Source organism: Trachypithecus francoisi, unplaced genomic scaffold, assembly GCF_009764315.1.
Source record: "Trachypithecus francoisi isolate TF-2019V2 unplaced genomic scaffold, Tfra_2.0 Lachesis_group10, whole genome shotgun sequence".
NCBI lineage: Eukaryota > Metazoa > Chordata > Mammalia > Primates > Cercopithecidae > Trachypithecus > Trachypithecus francoisi.
This window is the reverse complement of record NW_022681455.1, coordinates 37,300,404-37,323,371: the sequence shown is the minus strand read 5'-3', so window position 1 is coordinate 37,323,371 and position 22,968 is coordinate 37,300,404. Positions and strand designations below refer to the sequence as shown.

The window sequence follows — 22,968 nt, the reverse complement described above, 5'->3', positions numbered from 1 at the left end:
AGGCACCTGTCCCCTCTGACTCAAGCAGACACTCTTCATAGAACTATTATCCTAGAGTCGGTTTTCAGGCCTCCTATGGGTTGCTTAATACTATACAGATTGTCTGCCTGCTGCTCATCTAAGTGCCCACAACTGGGCACAGCTTATGCTCGTCTACATGTGCAGTGAATTTTTGATTTTTGGAGGTGTTCCCCTGCTCCCTGTTGTAACCCCTTGGTTTTGGGTTGTAATTATGTGTGCTGCAGTGACCACGGGGAAGCCCCCTGTCATGTCTTTCCTCATCACAGAACTCACTCAACCAGTTCCTGTCCCGAAGTCTGACATTAATCTGCTTTGGGAAGTCTTCCCCAAGTCTGACATCTGCAACCTGCCTTGATGGCATATTCTGCCAATGGCTGTTGGGAATAAAAACATGTTTTTATTACAACCAGCTGTGGGGATAGCAGGCCTCTCAGCACTCACAGGCTCCAGCCGTATTCCCTCAAAAGTTCCCTTTACTTACTTCCTTTTTCTTTTTCTTTTTTTGAGACAGAGTCTCACTTTGCTGCCCTGGCTGGAGTGCACTGGCACGATCTTGGCTCACTGCAATCTCCGCCTCCCAGGTTAAAGCGATTCTCCTGCCTCAGCCTCCCAAGTAGCTGGGATTACAGGTGTGTGCTATCACGCCTGGCGAATTTTGTATTTTTAGTAGAGATGGAGTTTCACCATGTTGGCCAGGCTGGTCTTGAACTCCTGACCTCAGGTGATCTGCCTACCGTGGCCTCCTCCCAAAGTGCTGGGATTACACGCATGAGCCACCATGTCTGGCCTCTTACTTCCTTTTTCTAGGATCAGAGTGGAAACAGGAGGCCCTGACAGGCCTCCTATTGCTAGCCCTGATGGCCCTGTCCTCTGGGCAGATACAGTCCTCGTCGGGCTCCCCGCTGGGTAACAGAAGCTCCATTCACTTCCTTAGTAGTACATAACTGTACACTGTGGTAATGAATTGTGATTATGTAAAAATGACCCGCATCAAAATGGGTAGAAAACATCTATTTGTCTATTTGGTAGGTAGATTTGAGCACTCTTACACTGTCTCCACCATTTACTTTCCTTCCAACCTTTTGAGGGTGGACTCATGACATAAATCTTAAGCGTGCAGGTTGATGACTTTTTACATAAGTACACACCCAATTAACCACCACCCAGATGAAAACAGAGAACACTTCCTGTGTCTCAGGGACTCTTGCTCCTCCCCAGTCAACATGGCCTCCCCAGCCACTGATCTAACTGAGGCCTGAGAGCTCCACCAGGGCCCAGGCAGGGCTCTACCGCTCCACAAATAGGCCCAGAGCTGCTCTTCACCCATAACCTGCACCAGCCCAGTGGACTCCCTGCTGCAGTCCGCCCTGGAGCATTAGAGCCTCTGCTTCCCCCAGGGATGCATGCGAGGTGATTTCAGGCCACTTGGAGGGAGAGCATGAAAGGGCAGCAGGAGATCACGGATCTTTCTGGCAGTGGAAGGAGAAAAACCCAACAGCCAGAATAGGAGGAGGTCACAAGGAAGACCTTGGGAGGAATTCTTTTTCAGTTTTAAAACAATAGGTTTTTGTTGTTGTTGCTAAATGTTTCTTTGTGAGAAGAAAGCCTGCTAGCAATCTCCAATGTAGGGGGATACATGGGGAAGAAGAAATCTTGAGGTGGAAACATAAGCAGATCCTTGCCTGGGAACAGCCACCATGTGAATTTAGCTCAAGAGCTCCAGGAAGCACTTGGCAGGCCTGGGACTGACAGGCAGCAAAACACAGTGGTTCAGAGAGTACCATTCACTCGGGTGACCTCGGCCTAGTTACTTAAAAAAAAAAAAAAAAAAGGCCGGGTGCGGTGGCTCAAGCCTGTAATCCCAGCACTTTGGGAGGCTGAGACGGGCAGATCACAAGGTCAGGAGATCAAGACCATCCTGGCTAACCCAGTGAAACCCCGTCTCTACTAAAAAATACAAAAAACTAGCCGGGCGAGGTGGCGGGCGCCTGTAGTCCCAGCTACTCGGGAGGCTGAGGCAGGAGAATGGCGTGAACCCGGGAGGCGGAGCTTGCAGTGAGCCGAGATCACGCTACTGCACTCCAGGCTGGGCGAGAGAGCGAGACTCCGTCTCAAAAAAAAAAAAAAAAAGGGCTAAGATTTAGCTGCTATGAGATTGAGTCTCACAAAACTGCCAATATTCAATCATTCTGATCTACAAAAACAATTGCATATGATTCAACCTAACATTATTATTACGATTCTATTACACTAGCCCAGGCTGAGGGCAGGAATTGTCGAGAGTCCCCTCCTACCACGAGAGGCTTTGGCCCAGCTCTGCTGACAGCTCTCATTTCAAGCCGCCCATGGGCCCCGGAGGATCCAGCCGTTCTGCTCCCAGAGTCCTGTGTGCAAATGTGCCTCAGGCTCCTTTGTCCAGCGGTCTCAGGAAGGAAACCTCTCAGTGTTATCTCCTTTGTCAGTTTTTGGTCCCTCTGCCAGGCAGTGGCCACAGACAACTGCTTGGCCAGGGAGAAGCACGCACCCTTGCTGCTGGGGGGTTTTGCCGCAGCTAGGACCCAGCCCTTTGCCCCTGTGTTCTCTGACGCCACCTCTTCATCCCCGTTTCCTCATCCAGGTCAGCAGTTTCCCCCAGTATGAACCTTGTATGGTTTACTCATTATGTTAAAAACCACTTAATTAGAAAAGTGGGTTTTTAAAGCTCACCTCATTAAAGGTAGTATTAAAATCAACGATAATAAGCTCACTGTTTGGAGGACTATGTATCAAGTACACTATTCTAACTGCCTCACATGTATTTGTTACTTTAATCTCATCATAGCCCAAGGAGGCAGGTCCTATTGCCCCATTTATAGATAAGAAAATGGAGGCACAGAGAAACAAGTTACTTACTTACAGCTGCATGTTTAGGAAAGTGGGAGAGCTGGGATCTGACCCTAGGCAGTCTGGCTCCAAAGACCATGATTTAACCACTGTACTATTGTGTACAGTCCCCAACCTTGACAGGAAGCTATCTGCTTCCTCTCTGAACCCCTTACTGGCTTCCCTTACATCTAGCTCTTTTTCCCTGTTCTTTAAGTGTAATCAATTTGCTGGTCTGCTAAAACTGCTGCAACTACTACTTTTATTTCTGTAACCACTTCACCTGGTTTTTCTTTGAGTCACTTAAGGTGGCTTTTAGCCCTAAAACTTCTCTTCCAGGCTGGGCATGTTTGGTTTTTTACAATACCTGTATTCATCTGCAGAGCTTCCTTCACAGGGATTTCACAAGCAGCCCTTCAGCAGTTAGGATACAGGTGCCTACTTTCTCTGTGAAAGTCACACCCAACAGGTCAACCTTACACAATGCTTTGTGCCCTTGTTCCTCACACCTCTGCCATGATTCTGTCTCCTAAAGGGCACTGCCTGTCTAGCCTAACACCCAGGCACATCTTCTTCTTTTATCATTCATAGGATTTTAGAACTATGGAGGTGGGAGGAACTTTTCACCTTATCCAGTTTAATCGCCCATTCTACTTTGTCTGAAAGAAAGACGTGAGACTCCTCCACGAACAGGATTAATCGAGGTGTTAATAGAGCAGCAGACAATGGTCCCAATGCTGTTCTGTTGGGTATTGCCGAAAGACCTCAGACCTACCAGATAACTGAAAATGCTACCCAGTAAAGAACATCTCTAGGATTAACATAGCTGTAAAGTCACAGAGCATTGTCCTCTGTTCTGCCGATATTGTGAACTGCTAAAAGCCATTCCAGGAATCGTCTGCACCTCCCTGAGCTGATCTGGGAAGCACTTTTATCACATATGGCAAAGCTCTGTGCCTGGCTCATGATAACTAAATTAAACTTCATGCTCTTATTATCCGGCTCCACCTCAACCACATTATCAAAATGGACAGCTCATCCCGGCATACAGCCATTCCAGCCCCTTGTCCTCATTTATCCTAGAATGCCACACGTGCTGCTCACTGGCAGAGGCCATGGTTCTTAATCAGTAGCCTGAAGCCTCGGCACCATGGCTAGCATCTACTCACAGAAATCAACGCATCCGCTCTCCTTTTTCTTCCAAAGCCCTTACTTGGGCAAGCTGGGTCCTGTCTTTCCATCTGTCTACTAAATAGTCTTCTCTTCTTTTGCCGCCTAACACCAATCACAGAGTGGTAATGCTCAGGGATCACATGGAGACACTGCGGATCTTCAGAACATCTACGTTATAGTTAGAACTTATAAAAGCATTCAACTTTCTCTGGCCTTTCCCCCTGCTTTTAAAATAAGTATATGCCTATTAAAAACAAACAAACCAAAAAAACTCTCAGTTCAGAAACATGCAAAGCATAAAAGCAACACAGCCCCCACCCCCAACCCCAATGATTCTCTCTGGAGAGCCTGACAATCTCTCTCCTCAATCCGTATTTCCCTGACCCTGGAACAGCTCCTAGCCCACTCATCACGTAACACAGGCCCTTCTTGAGTTTTCTACATAGGGACTCTGAAGCACCCCCACCCCAGGGGTTCCTGGAAGCTGTACTCTCGCTGGTCATCCCCTCTCAGCCTCCTCTGCTCCCTGACCTCTTCATGTAGTCACGTGAGAGTGTGTCAGGGCTGGGGCCCTGGTCCCCTTCTCTGTCCATCCTTCCTTCCTTAGGGATCTCATCCAGTGTGTTGGCTTTAAGTAGCGTCTAGGCAAAGGCTCCTAAATTTATAGGTCCAGTCCAGATCTCTCTTTCAAACTCCAAACTCAAGATATATTTGCCTAGTCTGCATCTCTATTTAGACGTCTAATGGCACTTCAAATCCAGTATGCCCAAAGCTGGACTCTTGCTGTCCCCACTGCAGCCTTCTCTATAAACTATAAAGCCATCCAGACTCACCCCTTTCTGTTGTACTCCACACCCAATTCATCAGGAAATGTTGTTGGCTCTATTTACTAAATAGATCCAAAATCTGGCCACTTCTTACACCTCCACCGTCACCATCCAAGTCCCACCACCTTCATGTCTCATCTGGAGGACTACCGTAGCATCCTGGGTGGTCTCTATTTCCACTCTTGCCCACACCTACAGTCTACATAGAAGCCAGTGTGGCCCTATTGAAACATAAGTCAGATTGTGCCACTCTCTTCTGCTCATGGCTCTCTTAGAGCTCCTCTTCCACTCAGAGTAAAAGTCAAAGTTCTTACAGTGGCTACAAAGTCCTCTGTGATCTGGGTCCCTGTGACTCTTCTGAACTCACCTCTTCCTACTCTTCGCTTGGATCACTCTGCTCCAGGCCACACCAGTGACCGCCATGATTCCTTCCGTGGCTCAGGCATGCTGCTGCCTGAGGCCCTTGCACTGGCTGTTTCCTCTGCCTAGACACAATTCCTGCAGATGTCCAGGTGGTTCGCTCCTTCACCTTCCCCAGGTCTTTCCTCAGACGTCACCTTCTCAGTGAACCTATCGAGACGACTTTATTCGAAATTGCAACCTGTCTCTTCTCTATCACCTAATAAAACCTTTACCCTGCTCTACTTTTTAAAAAAAGATTATTTCTTAGCACCTTGACATTCTTTTTAATTTACTACTTACTATGATGTTTACTGTATGTCTCCCCACAACTATCAGAATATAGAAACTTTATGAGAACAGAGACCTCTCTCTGTTTCACTTCCTAATACAGCCTAGGTCTTTGACAGTGCTGGCATGTGGCAAGCATTCAATAAATGCTTGTCAATGAGTGACTGAAAGATCTCTCAGGCCTGCCCAGTCACTCTGCAGCCATTCTGGCACAAAGACCCTTTTCACACTGAAGAACCCTGGGCTCCAGTGACTTTCTGCCAACTAAGAGGGATGACCCCTTCAGAGCACCCCTTCTCCCTTCCTACTCCCAGCCAGGTACCTGCTGTGGCACCTTCTGTGTGCGCTGCCCACTGAGGGGCTAACTCCCTTTCTAATGTTCATTCCCTGCCCACACTAAGCTCTTGGCCACTCACCTGAAAGTCCTCCTCATCCAAGATCTCTTTCCTCCACTTGATCAAGAAGGCTGCACACACATAGAGATGAAAGTGGGAGAACCCTTCTGGTTCAGACTGGGAAGCAAAAAAATAAGAGTTAGGTCTTCCAGCCCTGACAAGGATTCAGCTCTGGTCCTCTCAGTTCCATTCCTACTGGGAGGAGGGAAACTCTTTCACGGCTGGGGAGATGGAGTTGTGAAGAGACTTAGCAAAGGCCCTGCCCTGAGGCGAAAGCAGACATGGAAGTAGAAAAGGGGAGAAGGGGAAACTTCTAAGCAGCTACACTCTACAACTTGGCAGGGAGCTGGACACCTCAGGGACAGCCTGGCACAGAGAGGCCAGGGAATCCCTCCTACCTGATATGTGTCCCACAGGCGGATGGTGCAGCGAAGAGGAAGCTCCCGCATAAGCAGGTTGTTCATCCAGCGGAAGGCAAACTGCAGGTATTCTACCTCGTACCTCCTGAAGTGATTATGTACCTGCTCTGAAACAGGAAGCATCATTGGGGATCATCATCCTAGGGGACTGGACCCTGACAGGGCCACAGGAGCCAAAACAGCAGCCCCCACTTCTTACTGCCCCTCCCATGGGTAAGCAGACACAGAGGGGCAGACAGGCATCTGACTGTCCTTTATGTTTGATTCCATCATCTCACGGCAACACTGCATGGTTAACTCAGCCCAGCAGACAGAACCATTTTAACATCCCACAGCAATGTTCTAGGAGCCCCACTTCCTTCGCGGGGCCGCTCTGGCCACAAAGCAGAGGATATGAGGTTCACTTGGCTACTCCACCTTAGTACTCATCAGAGAAGGAGCCAGAATGGAAAAGGACCATGGAGGTCACCTTGGCCACCCTCCTACTGGCAAGGAACTCCTCTTCAGCATCGCCGCCAGATGGCTAGCCAGCAGGGATGTGAACACTGCCAGCGAAAGGGGCTCACAAACTCCACTCAAGGGCAGCCTCTTCCACTGATGTATGAAGTGATTCACCAGAAAGCGCTTCACCATATTCAACAAAACCAGCTGCCTCCTCACTCCCACCTCTTGGTGTTCGTGTGGTGTTCTCAGGTAAGCCCAAATAAACCTGACTGCTGTTCTACATGACAGCTCTCCAAATAACGCTTAGTGGGATTGTTTTCTAAATTACTGTCCTCAGTTTCCTAACCTATAAAACGGGAATAATCACTCACACCTCAGAGGGTTTCAGGGAAGATAAACAAGAAAACACAAGTAAAGTGCTTACAGTGGCACCTGGCACGTGGTAAATATTTCAAACAATTCTTAAAAGAAGAACTATTAACAATGGTTATGGCCAGGTGCCGTGGCTCATGCCTGTAATCCCAGCACTTTGGGAGGCCGAGGTGGGCGGATTGTTGAGCCCAGGAGCTCAAGACCAGGTTGGGCAACATGGCAAAAGCCTGTCTCTACTAAAAATACAAAAATTAGCCAGGCACCGTGGTGCACACCTATAGTTCCAGCAACTCGGGAGGCTGAGGTGGGAAGATCCTTTGAGCCAGGAGGTCCAGGCTGTAACGAGCCAAGATTGCACTCCAGCCTGGGCGACAGAGCAAGACTCCATCTCAAAAATCAACAGTTATTTCTGGGGAGAATTTAAGGAGAGGAAGGATTCCTACCTTATCACCCTGGCTGGAGTACAGTGGTGCGACCTTGGCTCACTGTAGCCTCGACCTCCTGGGCTCGAGAGATCCTTCCATCTCAGCCTCCTGAGTAGCTGGGACTACAGTCGTGTGCCACCATGCCCAGCTACTTTTTAAATTTTTTGTAGAGGGGGGAGGGTCTCACCATATTGCCCAGGCTGGTCTTGAACTCCCAGGCTCAAGTGATCCTCCTGCCTCGGCCTCCCAAAGTGCTGGGATTACAGGTGTGAATCACCATCCCCAGCCTGTTTAAATTTTTTTAAATGAGGAAGTATTACTTCTACAATGCAAAGAAACATCCAAAATATATATACACTTAAAAATCCACTATTCCAAAGTACTATGCCTTTATGTATCATGCATTTGTAAGGGCGGAAAAAATAAGGATAGGGCAGACAGTGGCAGAAACCACAGCATCTGCTTGTTGGAACCTGACTGATGACCAGCCTCTGGCAGCCAGCTTATCCCCCAGAAGAGGGCAGCATACACCCTGTGCTAGGATAGGCTCCGGTTGAGGGATGTCAAGAGACCTGCACCTGGGGCCCCACCATAAGGGCTAACAGCTGGGCCAGAGTGATAAGACACAGCGGAAAAAAACATTCCACATGTGACATATGGGAAGTAACTGTGAATAAACAAATGGGTTCAGAAGATTGAAATGCTGAGTCAAAAAACAGAGTGAGTGGAACAAGTCAAGGAAGGTTTTCATGAAAAGAGAACCTGGGAAAGAAGAGAGAAAAATATACAATGTTGGGGTTGGGGGTGGGCAGCAGGTAGGGAAGAAAGGCTTTGCTTGGGTGAAGCAGAAAATCCAATGAGTAGGAAAGCCTGGGAATAACATTTGTTAGCTGGTGTCAGGACAGGCAGAGTCCTATGGGGGCTACTACAACTTAACTAGTGTTAGAGATCCCACCAACTTCTCTCCCAGGGCCTCAGTTTCTTCATCAGTCAACAGCAGAGCTTCCTGAGTTGTCCTTTCGTTCTAACATTCTACAACTCTAGGCTAAAGCTGAGGAATTCCATAAGGCTGTTCCTCAAAGACATGTGCCTTAGGAAGAGCCACATCTCAATTTCCCCAGTCCACACAAGTCCTGGGAAGCTGTGTAAAGTCCTGCTCGGGTATCAGCCAGGCCCGAAGACTCCGTGTCAAGCCCAGGAGTTCTGAGTTACATCACAACATGAAGGACAAGGCCGGATGACAGGCTGGATGCTGAAGGCAATGGAGAGTCATGGGAGGCTTCAGAGCAGAAGAGGGATGTGGCCAGAACAGAGCTGCAGAAAGATGCAGTTGTGTGACAGATAGTTTGGAAGAGGAGAGTATGGAGGAGGCAAGTCCTCTGAGAAGGAAGCTGGACCAGAGCTGTGGCTGGGGAAATGGGGAAGGGGCGTACTGAGGAGAGCTGCTGAAGGAGAACCGATAGAGACTGGTGATAGGAAACCAAGGGGAAAGAAGAACTTGAGATAACAGCACAGTTCTCACTTTGCCTTCCTCCTGAGATGTGGAAGGATGCTGGTGCTGCCAGCAGCACTGAGTGCACTGGAAAGGGTCATGGCTAGGAAGACAGCTGAGGAGAGGACCCACAAGTACAACCGGCTCAAATCAGAATCAACTGTGCTATTGCTAGAGAACTCTTCTCCCTCTGAACCTACCATCAATCCGGCTGACAAGCTCTTCCAGTGCCTTCACCTTCTTCTGGATCCCTGGTTGTGCAAAGGTGTAGTTATCCTGCAAATGACATAGAGCCCAGGATGAACATGGACTCTAACTTGTGCTACCACCTGACATTCACTGAAACAAGTTTAAAAGTTCAGGCTGTTTTCCCAAACTAGTACCAATGGCCAGTGACAGTGTTCTGGGAAACAAAGAAATCTACAGAACAACAGTGTAGGGGGAAAGCCCAATGGAGCCCTACAGTGTGGAAGCAAACCAACATGCTTGGGGTGCAGGGCAGAAAGGAGCAGTCTACTTCAATGACAAAGCCAAGGCAATATGGAGATTTCTGCAGACTCCAAGGGACATGACACCATCACTGTTTTGTTTTTGTTTTTGTTTTGAGATAGGGTCTCACTCTATCGCCCAGGCTGGAGTGCAGTGGTGTGATCATGGCTCACTACAGCTTTGACCTCCTAGGCTCAAGCGATCCTCCCACCTTAGCCCACTGAGGACCTGGTACTACAGGCACATGCCACCACGCCTGGCTAATTTTAAAATTTTTTGTAGAGATGGGGTCTGTCTATGTTGCCTAGGCTGGTCTTGAACTCCTGAGCTCAAGCGATCCTCCAGTCTTGGCCTCCCAAAGTGGTGGGATTATAGGCGTGAGCCACCGTGCCCGACCCACCATTGCTGTTTGAAAGCTGTAAAGCTAATGAAGAAGGATAGAGAGGGACCAAAAGGAGGAGGAGCCATAGTGGGTGGGTGGGTGGTCCTGCCTGATACAGAAGAGCAAGAGTGAAACCAAAGGCCTGCTGGGAGCCCCTGGACCTAGATGCTCCCACAAGGGCAGAAGCAGCTCACCTGGATTCCATCCAATAGCTTGCTCATGCACCAAAAGCTGTCAGCCTCAATGCTTCGCAGCATGTCTTGGGACAAGTTGGTCACGTCAAAGTTCTCCACATCCTCTTCTGTAAAACAAAAGGTGAAGAAAGTCCAGAGGTCTTATCTAAAAATAGAGAGAGAAAGATAGATTCGAGTGTCTTCAACGGGGTCTTTAGCGCCAAGTGAGGACCAGGCTAACCTGATGTTAAGAAACGAGGGCCTGCCCCTCTACTCTCTGTGTCAGGTGGACAAATGTGTCCCAGGGAGGTTCTTGAAGATCTCATTACAACACTGGACAGGCCATTTCTCACACTAGTCCCATCAGGTTCAACATATCTTTCTCTTCCTTGGTATTTGTTCACTCAGTTTTAGAATATGATACTTCAGGTCTCATGTTCAATGAATTATACTCAGCTCCCTGAAGATGGCCTGGAAAATGTCTTTGATTTCAGCTCAGTGAGCTGTCTAGCACACTCTCACTCATACGTAGGGAGAACAGCTAGGATCAGAAAGCCCCCACAGTTTATTTTAAAGATGGAATTCCCAAGTTCTGGTAAGGCAGACCCACAGTCTTGCCACTCAGAGGAGAAGGTATGCATGTAAAGGAAAATGAGTCAAGCCTGTGAGTGCTTCTAGGACTTAATTCCAACAAGATGGTATTTCTCAAGATGGATTCTGCAAAACATCAATCCTACACGACACTCAAAAAAAGGGGGGGGTCGGGTTCCACAGACAAATATGGTTGGGAAATGATGCATTAGATATCCCCATCTTGGAGATTAGCAAAGATCACAGAACACAAAAGGGTTTGAGAAGTTAACAGAAATTCTGCATTAAGTAAATCTGCTTAACTTTGTTTATCCAGCATTTCCCAAGTTTATCTAGCCACGAGACCTCTTTGGAGAGGATTATTTGTTAGCTTCTCATGGAAACCTCCCACTGAGTAACAGGAATGAGAATCTGTCTCGTCTGAGATGCAAGTGAGGAAAACATAAGCAGCCTTCCAGAAACCCGAAGAAGGAAAAGGCTATGTGATGTGTCCTTCCTAGCCCGTGTTTAACTCCCCCTCCCTGTCACAGAGAGGTGAAGTAGTAAGAAGCGCTGTATTTGCCCAACAAGAAAGGCCTCTGTGTATGTCTGTCAGAGGCCACACACAGAAACAGTCAAGCCCTTGAGTTCTCCACCAGACAGCTTTTCTCCTCAGACCTACAACCCCTATTCTGGAAACAGATGTTCACTGCAATCCCTTGCGCTACAGAGACATAGGCATCAGACAAAATGTATTCAGAATCTAGCTTTTTCTTCTTTCTTTCTTTCTTTTTTTTTTGAGACAGGATCTCACTCTGATGCCCAGGCTGGAGTGCAGTGGCATGATCTCGGCTCACTGCAGCCTTGACTTCCCAGGCCCAGATGATCCTCCCACTTCAGCCTCCCAAGTAGCTGAGACTACGGGTGCACACAACCACGCCCAGCTAATTTTTTGTAATTTTTGTAGAGATGAGTTTTTGCCATGTTTCCCAGGCTGGTCTCAAACTCCTGGACTCAAGTGACCCTCACACCTCAGCCTCACAAAGTGCTAGGATTACAGGAGTGAGCCACTGTACCTGACCCCAGCCTTTTCATTTCTAAGAATTGTTACTAAGACCTATAACTGAACCTCCTTGAGATAACATGTAACAACTCTTGGATTCTCATCCTGTTTGAAGAGCCATTTTTAAAATGAACATGGAGGCTGGGGAAAAAAAAAAATCCTCTTGAGAAGGGTGGGGTGCTTTATCAGAAAAGCTATGACTCTACGAATGACCTAAAAAAAAAAAAAAAAAAAAAAAAAAAATCCAACTTGAAGGCCAGCTGCAGTTAATATACATAAAGTGCTAAATACAGTGCCTGGCACACAGTAGGCACAATATAGCTATCTTAGATGAAATTTATTAGGAACTTGTAATGATATAAAAAAGCATGTCACAGTATTAAGGAGAAAAGAGGGGAAAAAGTATTTATGGCGTACTTTCTTACTGTACATACAATATTTATATGTTTATATAAGCACAGAGGAAAGACAAAACATTGCAAGGTTTACAGTATTTATTCCCCAGGTGGTAAGAATGAAGGATTTTATTTCCTTAAAGCTTTATTGGACTTTTCAAAATTTCTATAATAAGCAGAATTTTTATAGTCATTTTACATGCACAGTATCTTAGAAAAAAAAAGAGCCACAACTGACTACATCTGCCGTTTATCACCAAAAAAGAATAAAGAAGATTTTGTAAAACAACACTAAACTTGAAGAAACTAAAAATCTAGATAGCATATAAAGATCAATTTGAGAAATCACATTTTATTTTTGAGACAGAGTTTTGCTCTTGTCACCCAGGCTGGAGTGCAATGGCACGATCTCAGCTTACTGCACCTCTACCTTCCAGGTTCAAGCAATTCTCCTGCCTCAGCCTCCCAAGCAGCTGGGATCACAGGCATGAGGCACTACACCTGGCTAATTTTGTATTTTCAGTAGAGACGGGGTTTCACCATGTTGGCCAGGCTGGTCTCAAACTCCTGACATCAGGTGATCTGCCTGCCTCTGCCTCCCAAAGTGGTAGGATTACAGGTGTGAGCCACCATGCCCAGCCAAGAAATCATATTAAAAAAACTCTTCCAGGAAATATCATTTTTCTTTTGCTCCTATTATTCCTTTTATTATTTTTCTTGCATTCCTATTATTCCTTTTATTCTTTTATTGTATTCTAACTTAAACATTTACTGTGTAGTGGTTTTTCTGTTTTTTTATGTATGTAAGTATATATAGATATTTGTGTTCTTATATATGGAAGTATATATACACATTTTTAAATATATGTAAGTAAATTTTATATATAGATCTACAGATCTAGATATCTATATACAGATATAGATATATATATCTATAGCAGTCTCTAGATCTCTGTAGATATCTATAGAGATATACTTACATCTATTTAATATAGGCAAAGCTATATTAAAATATAATTATATTATATATAATATTTCATATACATGAAATATAAATTTCATATATGAAATACAATTATAAACTATATAAAATAATTATATATTTTATAATATATATTTACATATTAAGTTTAAATTGTTTTACCTAATATTTTACATTATGTTTTATATTATATTTTAATATTATATAATTAATTAATTTAGTTAAATGATACTGGGCTGTAAAACCCAGTTCAGGATCTTCCTTTGACTTTTTGCTTCATGTTACATTTCTAAGGTCTGTGTTCCTGTACATGCCTCTAGTTCATTGCTGCATAGTGTGCTTCCATCACACTTTATCCATTCCCTCAGGGATGGCTATACCCAGGTTGCCTCCAACTCTTATGACCATAAACAATGCTCCAAGGAACTGTCTCCTTTGAGAACTGCTCTGGGTCACAGGCTCAGGCAGACTCTTCTTCAGGACTAGCCTCACAACAATGCACAAAGGAGGAGAGCCCTTTCCCTATTCATGAGCATGACTTCTAATCCATCCTAGGCAGCAGCTCCCTCTTTATGAGAACAGGGTTGTTGGAAAAAAGTGAAACCCACAAGGAAGGATCGAGACAAAAACCACCCCCACTCCTCATACACATTTCCCAAAGGAAGATCCAGAGCTCCATAATAAGTTGAAGGGTCTTTTCCAACTTGGGCATTTTAGGATTCCAGAACATTGCAATGTAAATACAAGCAGAATTGGAAACCGCACATGGCAGGGTAAAAAGAGAGCAAGAGCCCCAGTTCCTGGGGGCAACAGGATCATCGCTGTCACATCAGCCCTAGTGACCTGTGGCTTTTTTGTCAGACAGAATAGCAAGCACATGGCTAAGAGAAGACTCTGGAGCCAGACTGCAGAGCTCAAGTCTTGGCTCTGTCACTCAGTAGCTATGTGACTTTGCACAAATGACTTTACTTTCTGTGTCTCAATCCTCATCTGTTAAAGTGGTAATATCGGTACCAATGTCATAGGATATCTTATGGATTAAATAAGTTAGTTAACATATGAAAAGTGCTAACAACAGTGCCTGGCACAAAATAAGCATTACATAAAAGTTAGCTGGCATAATTATTATTGTTACCAAAGGAACAAATACACTTCTATCTTAGTTCAGCCGCTGGCACTTTTTTCTTTTTTTTGAGATGGAGTGTTGCACTGTCACCCAGGCTGCAGTGCAGTGGCGCAATCTTGGCTCACTGCAAGCTCCGCCTCCCAGGTTCGCGCCATTCTCCTGCCTCAGCCTCCCGAGTAACTGGGACTACAGGTGCCCGCCACCATGCCTGGCTAATTTTTTGTATTTTTAGTAGAGATGGGGTTTCACCATGTTAGCCGGGATGGTCTCGATCTCCTGACCTCGTGATCTGCCCGCCTCGGCCTCCCAAGTGCTAGGATTACAGGCGTGAGCCACCACGCCCGGCACTTTTTTTTTTTTTTAATTAAGAGACAGGATCTTACATTATTGCCCAGGCTGGTCTTGAACTCCTGGGCTTAAGTGATCCTCCCACCTCAGCCTCCCAAAGTGCTGAGATTACACGTGTGAGCCATCATGCCCAGCCAGCACTGATATTCTGGATCTATATTATTCATAGCCAAACTTAATCCTAAGTGATGTACCTGCCATCCCAAAACATACTTTAAAAATAAGTCAGTTTTAAAAGTTCTCTACTTCTGCCTTTCGTCTTAAGGAGGAAAACCTGACTAACAACATGAGGTCATAAGTTGGTAAGGTGCCATGCTCGGTAACTGTACCCACTCCAAACCTTTAGCCATCTAGGGAGCAAAGGGAACAACAGACAAGGCACTGAACCCTATTTTGGGGCCCTGAATTGGGGGCTGTTGTTTGCCCATTAGCCCTTCGTTTTCACAGCCAGTGAGATAGCTCCCCAGCACTTCAGAGAGTGGGAGGGAGGGTTTAGTTCTATTTTTCTGCCTGCTGGGAGGATAAAATTCAAACATTTAGTCAAAAACTGTGAGCTGAGTACACCAGCAAAAAGCAGCAGAGAAAGGGAGGAGCAAATGCTCTCTGAAGGGCTTCATTCAGCATAAACAATCTGTTCAGAAGGATCATTAAGCGTCCACTTGAGGAAATTCAACATATAATTGAAGCTGAAATGGGAAACCGTGCCAGCAGTGTAGTCTCGAGCGAGGGCAGCATCTTTGGTTGTCATGACAGAGCATACAGCAGCAGGACTCAGATGGGAGGAAACGAGATTTGAAGGGATATTTTATGGCTATTTTAAGAGGCAAGGCATCCAAAAGGAGGAAACCCAAAAGCTCTTCATAAAAATCAAATTGGCCACTCTGGGCCTGACAAAGAACATGCTTATTTATTAGCTGATGAAATATACTTGAGTGATGGCTCCAGTCAACTGTTTAGTTTTTTAAGAACTCTGAGCCCCAGTCCTAAAAAATCAGCTTAATATATGCCTGAAAAATTCCCTGACAGCTTTGGGAAGAACTGGTTTTGCCTACACCGACAAGAGTAACTTGTCTATTCACTGCTCTAGGCATTTCCCAGGAACCATCTGTGATCTCAGGGCAATTTCTAGATGTGATCTGGTGGGCCAGCATGATTCAACCTGACCAGCCGGACCAAGAGGCTCCAACGCCTCAGCTGCAGATAGCCTTTCTGTTTTCCAAAGCCTCTGGTTTACCTGACCCGGGTCCTTATTGTTGTTGTTGTTTAACTGGACTCATAAGAATACCTTGTGTAATATTTTCTGGTAACAGGCTGGGTGCTGCAACTCACGCCTGTAATCCCAGCACTTTGGGAGGTCCAGGCGGGTGGATCACAAGATCACGAGTTCGAGACTAGCCTGGCCAATATGGTGAAATCCCGTCTCTACCAAAAATATAAAAATTAGCTGGGTGTGGTGGCGGGCACCTGTAGTCCCAGTTTCTCAGGAGGCTGAGGCAGGAGAATTGCTTGAACCCGGAAGGCAGAGGTTGCAGTGAGCCGAGACTGCGCCACTGCACTCCAGGCTGGGCGACAGAGAGAGAAGACTCTGTCTCAAAAAAAAAAAAAAAAAAAACAAAGAAAAACAAAAATGTCTGCTAACAAAAGTAAACTGAGAAAAATAGAAAATCCTTTTCAACCATACATCTAAAGAACCCCTTAAAACAGGAACAAATATTTCATCCAGAAAAAAACAGTTTTAAGAAAACCGTCAAGAATTCATCTTATTACTTTTTTTTTTTTTTTTTTTTTTTTGAGACGGAGTCTCGCTCTGTCGCCCAGGCTGGAGTGCAGTGGCCGGATCTCAGCTCACTGCAAGCTCCGCCTCCCGGGTTTACGCCATTCTCTCGCCTCAGCCTCCGGAGTAGCTGGGACTACAGGCGCCCGCCATCTCGCCCGGCTAATTTTTTGTATTTTTTTAGTAGAGACGGGGTTTCACCGTGTTAGCCAGGATGGTCTCGATCTCCTGACCTCGTGATCCGCCCGTCTCGGCCTCCCAAAGTGCTGGGATTACAGGCTTGAGCCACCGCGCCCGGCCTCATCTTATTACTTCTATGTAATAATTTTAAACTGGTTCAAGCGCTATATATAAACGCAATATATATATTGTTGGGTGTTATGCATCTGGCATTTTCAGGCAAGTACCTCATGGGAGCAGCTGAGACAATAACAGCACTGCAAACCTGTAGGCATAGAGAGGGTGGAGAGGCCCGTCACTGAACCTGGGAAAGCCAAACCACCTGACAAAGACAGGGGAAACTGGTCTCTGAGAGAGATGGCCACTCCAATGAGATGGTTGGAGGAAAGACTTATTCCGAGATTCCCACGGAGAAGAGACCCACTGGGAGGTAGTTCTGTTTCGCGAGGCCCATGTTTCTGACTGTCAGAGGAGATGTGCTATTTTGAAGATGCTGCTTAGTTGACCATACAGCATTCTGACACTGTGCCTGTCAATCAGGGTGGTGACTATTAACTTGGAATAATACATGAACTCTGGCTGCTCAGTATTAGGGATAGCACAGGTATACATGTATCATGATGCCCTGGTTAAAATTAATTTTAAAAACCAATGTACCACCAAGTTTTCACTATTTTCCTTAAGTTGCTGTATTACTTTTATTTAGCAAACATTAGTTACTGCTGGTTAAGTCAGCCTCCTGACATTGGCTATAGGATCCCAGATTATACGAGCCCAAACTCTGAGTATTCGGGCTATGGGGTAAAGGAAGAGGAGGCAAAGGAAAGGCAAGGTCCAGCACATACTTAACCTTCCAGGACCTGCCCAAAGACCATTCCCAGAGATGGGCAGCCTGTTACTAAGATGCTGTGGATGTGAACAGACTCTGGGAGGCTCAGGACCCCCAGCGCCAATGTCAGCTGTTCATACCTCAACTTCTCCTGTTATGATTTCTCACTTATCCCTGGGGTCAGATAAGGGACAGAGAGCAAATGCGTACCACACCCTGCTCAGCTCACTGCCAGGGTAGAGGACCAGGCTAAGTCTTATAGTCTCAGAAATGATAAGCCACAACTTGCCCTTGGAGAGCTCATCTCCTGCAATGATAGGAAATGCAGCACTGGACACCCCACCAAACGCACACACTGTCCTCAAATGTCACTGAAAGCAGCTCAGCATCCTGGCTGGGCTGTCTCCACACACTGCTGGGAAGACCCTCAATATTTTCAGCTGCCTATCACACAGGAGACTACTTCCTCTATGAAGATGGGGCCAGGAGGCAGCTTGAGTCCCAAATAGGGTGGCTGCTAAAAATTCAGCATCAAGCCCACTCCCCACCAATTCCCTCCAAACCAACAACATTAAAGTGGAAAGTTCTTACGGTATGATTCAATTGAGATAAAGCTTAGAAATAGGCAAAACTAATCTAGGTGTTAGAAATCAGTAAAGTAGTTACCCTTGCAGGGGCAGGGGAGGAGAGGACGGGGTAGGGACTAGGAGGGAACACAAGGGGACTTCTGAAGTTCTAGAAACATTCCATGCCTTGCTATGGGTGCTAGTTATTTTGGGGAAATTCATCGAACTGGGCATGTATGACAGATGCACTTTTCTTTTTTTTTTTTTTTGAGACAGAGTCTCGCTCGCTCTGTCGCCCGGGCTGAAGTGCAGTGGCCGGATCTCAGCTCACTGCAAGCTCCGCCTCCCGGGTTTACGCCATTCTCCTGCCTCAGCCTCCCGAGTAGCTGGGACTACAGGCGCCCGCCACCTCGCCCGGCTAGTTTTTTTTGTATTTTTTAGTAGAGACGGGGTTTCACCGTGTTAGCCAGGATGGTCTCGATCTCCTGACCTCGTGATCCGCCCGTTTTGGCCTCCCAAAGTGCTTGATTACAGGGATTACAGGCTTGAGCCACCGCGCCCGGCCGATAGATGCACTTTTCTAAATGTACAATTTAATATAAAGTTCACATTTTAAAAAGCAGAAAAGGAATATCCTCTTGAGACAATAATAAAGTTTGTCCAGTTTCATCTCTGGCCTAGCCAGACAGGGAAGAACAGACTGGGCGAGCTGATGTCATGTGCAGTGTCAGATGTAAGATGGAAGATGCTGCCTCCCAGGACTACAGCAGTGCCCTGCACGTGTGGATGCTCATCAAATACTTGTTGACTAAGTGGTGGTGCTCCACCTCCATCTCTTAGAGGAGAGAGAACTTCGGCTAATTCAGCACAGAATCAGAAAAGTGTAACTCACTGCCCTCCAGTGGCCAAGCCTGGTGAAACTGTACTCATTTCTGGGTATTCTGCAATTATCATGGAATTTTCATTCTCTCATTCATCTGGACATGTGTGGAATGCCTATTTTGGACGCCAAAATGAAGGTACTGGGGATATGAAGATGTTTAAAATACTCTTTCGTCTCAAAAGTGCCACGGGAGAAATCTACAGAGTGACAGAAATAGCAATACTGGATGCCGGGGGTCAGGCGGACCCCAGGGAAGGCTTCTAGGAGGAAGGGGAGTCTTAAAGGGTGCACAAAGATTAGCTCAGGAGATAAAAAGGTGGTGCAGGACAAGGCTTTACATTTACAATGTCCATTTTGGATTGCTGAGTTTGAGGGGTGAAGCAGAGAGCAGGTCACAGGGCCTTTACATGCCAAGTTAGAAAACCTGGACATTTAACCTATAGGTGATGGAACGCTAAGGAAGGATTTTTGTCAGAGGAGTTGTGTGGGCGAGTCTGTGTTTGAATGGTGTGGAAGATGGGTGTGAAGGAGATAAAACCGGGGGTGGAAAACATGCTTGGCTGGTTCAGCAATCCAGGCCTGACCTGGGGCATGCATAGTGGGAATGAAGAAGAAGCATATCAAGAAACATTTAGGACATGAAATCATCAGAGCTTTGTAAATGATTGGATATCGAAGAGCAAGGAAACAGAATCATGAACAATTCTTAGCATTTCTGACTTAGGTGACAGGAAATGCTGCCAACTAAGAGAAAAGGGTGCCTGGGTAAGGGAAGGAGAAGAGCCAAACACAGAGTCTGAGGAGCCTAGGAATAGCAAAGATTGCCTAAAAACAACTGTTCCCTTCTTCCTCCTCGGTAACAGGACCCCTAAGGGTATTGGCCACCTAAGACAGACTGTTTCTCAGCCTCACTTGCTGCTAGGTGTGTCCACAAGATTAAGTGCAGACAAAAGAGAATCAAGCCCGAGTCATGCACCACTTTCAGAAATGTTCTTAAACAGAACAAGTATGCCTTGCTTCCTTTCCTTCTCTATACTGGCTGGAATATAGATGTGATGGCTGGAGCACAAACAGCTCTTGGATCATGAGAAAGAAACCACATGCTGAAGATTGCAGAATGAGAGAGAGGAACCTGGATCTCTGATATTTTGGAGCAGCAGATAAGCCCCAGATCACTTACCTCTGGACTTTTAATGTGAGAGAAATAAGCTTTTCCATCTTACTTAAGGAACTGTTACTTGGGTTCCCTGTTATGTGCAGCCTAGCTAATCCTAAGTGATCATCTATGACATAATCAGGTGGAATGTCATGCAGGGAACTGGACACAAGTCAGAGGTCTGCGGAGGACTTCCTTTCTGAGAGTTCCACTGCCGTCATGCTTCCAGGTAAAATCTACGGTGAAAATCCTATTGTGCTATTTCATGCAGAGGAAAAGAGAAAAGGTTACTTGATAATTGGTGTTGCATTTTGTACCTAAAAATATCATGAGATACGACTCTTCTTTTGAAATAGGAAACATCATGAGTCCTGCTCTTCTACATGACTTCCTTATATGAATCACTTCTGTTGTTCCTGTTAAGCAGTTTATTTTGATGATGGCTACATGGTCAATTATATTGGACCTTAGTAGTTCAGAGCTAGACTAATATTGCCTAAGCCTAAAAGCTCTTGGAGGAAAGAGTTCAGAATTATACCAGTCTCAGAGATAAGACTCCAGAGACTTTATCTCCACAGGGGTGACCCCCCACACCTGCAGCATTGTCACCACTAGACCCAGACACAGCTGGCTTATCTGCAGAGGACCGACTTTTACAGGAGCAGCTGGCTTCAGCAGATAAAGAAGCTGCTTGGCGGCAAGGCTAGAGCTATAGACAACTTCTCTATCAAGTCACAGGGGAATCACTGGAACTCACTGTTTCCAACTACTTTACAAAAAACATGACATAAAGCATGAAGCATGCTCAGGTACTAATTTTTAAAAGTGATACAGGTGGTAGAGAATAGGTAGGGGAAGAGATATGACAGAAGCCAAATAATGTCCCAGTGGCATGTGGACCCCACGGCTCTACTAGGGCAGATCCCCCACGCTGTGATTCAGTGAGATGGGGCAGTGGGGTAGGGCTGCCTGGAGAGACCTGCCCAGGATAATGAGGGCAACTGCTGGCCTGTTCCATGAGAAAGACACTTGAGGCTTCCTACAGTAGGGAGAGTCACACCAGGAGGGCCACAGCAAACAACCTTTGACAGCAGCGGCCTCATCCAGATATGCCACCATGAGAGAAGTACAGAAGAGAAGCATTATTGTCCAGACAAAAAAATGATGCTTGATGGCCACAATGTTGTATCTATCTCTGTTCAAGACACCCGTGAGGGTGAGAAGTCTGTATTTCTTTGAAATTTAATTGATACCCAGCAAGTGACAGGTAAATAAGATGAAGTACATCCATATAATAGAATATTTGGCCCTAGAAAAGAATGAAGCACTGACACGTGCTACAACATGAATGAATGTTGAAGATATTATGCTAAGTAAAAGAAGCCAGACACAAAAGACTCCATACTGTGTGGTTCCATTTATATAAAATGTCCAGAATAGGGAAATCCCTAGATACAGAAGATTAGTGGTTGCCCAGGGATACAGGGGCTGGGAGGCTTAGGGGTGATGGCTAAAGAGTATGAGCGTTCTTTTTGGGGTGATAAAAATGTTTTTAAATTGATGTGGTGATATACAACTCTGTAAATATACTAAAAATTATTCACTGTACCCTTTAAATGAGTAAACCGGTTTGGCATATGAAGTACATCCCAATAAAGCTGTTCCCAAAAACCCCACAAAAATGGTAACTTATAAATTTATTGCAACTCCAATAAAAATTGTATTAATAAAAGGTTCCCCACTCCTAAATTTGATAAAAGTTGATTCTCAAGCTCAACTGGATGAACCTGGAAGACATTATGCAAAGTAAAAGTTGGTTTACAAAAGGACACATGCTGTAAGAATCCACTCATATGAGGTATCTAAAATAGTCACAAACATAGAAACAGACAGAGTAGTGGCTGCCAGGGGCTGGGGAAAGGGGAAACAGAGGGTTGATGTTCAGAGGGTACAAATTTGATAACTGTATGCAAGATGCATATGTTCTAGAGATCTGCTGTACAACAATGTGCCCACAGCTAACGATACTGCATTGTGCACTTCAAAATTCATTAAGAGGGTAGACCTCATGTTAAGTGCTCTTATCACTATAAGAAAAAGATAAAAAATAAACAAAATTGAAAAATAAAGAAGTTCACCTGGAAGAACAACCAAGACAGTATTTTTTGAAAGGATAATGAAAGAGACTGGCACTGGGGTGGGCAGAGGGGGGGCGGAATTAAAAGAAAAAAGCCACTAATAAAGAATAATTGGCCAGGCGCAGAGGCCCATACCTGTAATCCCAGTGCTTTGGGAGGCCGAGATGGGTGGATCACTTGAGGCTGGGAGTTCCAGACCAGCCTGGCCAACAGGGTAAAACCCCGTCTCTACTCAAAAACACAAAAATTAGCCAGGCATAGTGGTGCATGCCTATAGTCCCAGCTACTAGGGAGGCTGAGGTGCGAGGATGGCTTGAACCCAGGAGATGAAAGCTGCAGTGAGCCGGGATTGCGCCATTGCACTTCAGTCTGGGCAACAGAGTAAGACTCCATCTCAAAATAAATAAATAAATAAAATATATAATAATAATAATTTAACAACTTTATAAACTCAAAAAAATCTAAGCTGTGTGGTACTGGATAGAAATGGAGACAAATGAAATTAAACCAACAAAGCAGCAGACCCATGTAATTAAATGTATGTAATATTATGAAGAGAGATTTCACATCAGTGAAAAGATGGTGTATCATTTATAAATGGTGTCAAAATATTAGCTATGCAACTGGAATAGTAACTATCAATCTCAGTTCTCACCATACAAGAAAATAAATTAGTAATGGAATTTAAAAAGTTAAATGTTAAAACCACCAGAATATTAGAAGAAAACATGGGAGAGTATTTTTGTAATCTTTTTTTTTTTTTTTTGACAGAGTCTCACTCTGTCACCCAGGTT

At 45.4% G+C, this 22,968-nt stretch overlaps 1 protein-coding gene across 2 annotated transcripts in view; it reads right to left on the bottom strand.

Moving 5' to 3' along the window:
* TBC1D22B (TBC1 domain family member 22B) overlaps nt 1-22,968 on the bottom strand; it is a 75,926-nt gene that overhangs the window by 11,363 nt on the left and 41,595 nt on the right. For both annotated transcript variants that reach the window (XM_033217021.1, XM_033217022.1), the window contains 4 exons: nt 10,186-10,292; nt 9,321-9,396; nt 6,367-6,494; nt 5,990-6,085 (listed from right to left, as the gene is read on the bottom strand). In XM_033217021.1, coding sequence (XP_033072912.1) covers nt 5,990-6,085; nt 6,367-6,494; nt 9,321-9,396; nt 10,186-10,292 — 407 coding nt within the window. The remainder of the gene's footprint in view (nt 1-5,989; nt 6,086-6,366; nt 6,495-9,320; nt 9,397-10,185; nt 10,293-22,968) is intronic.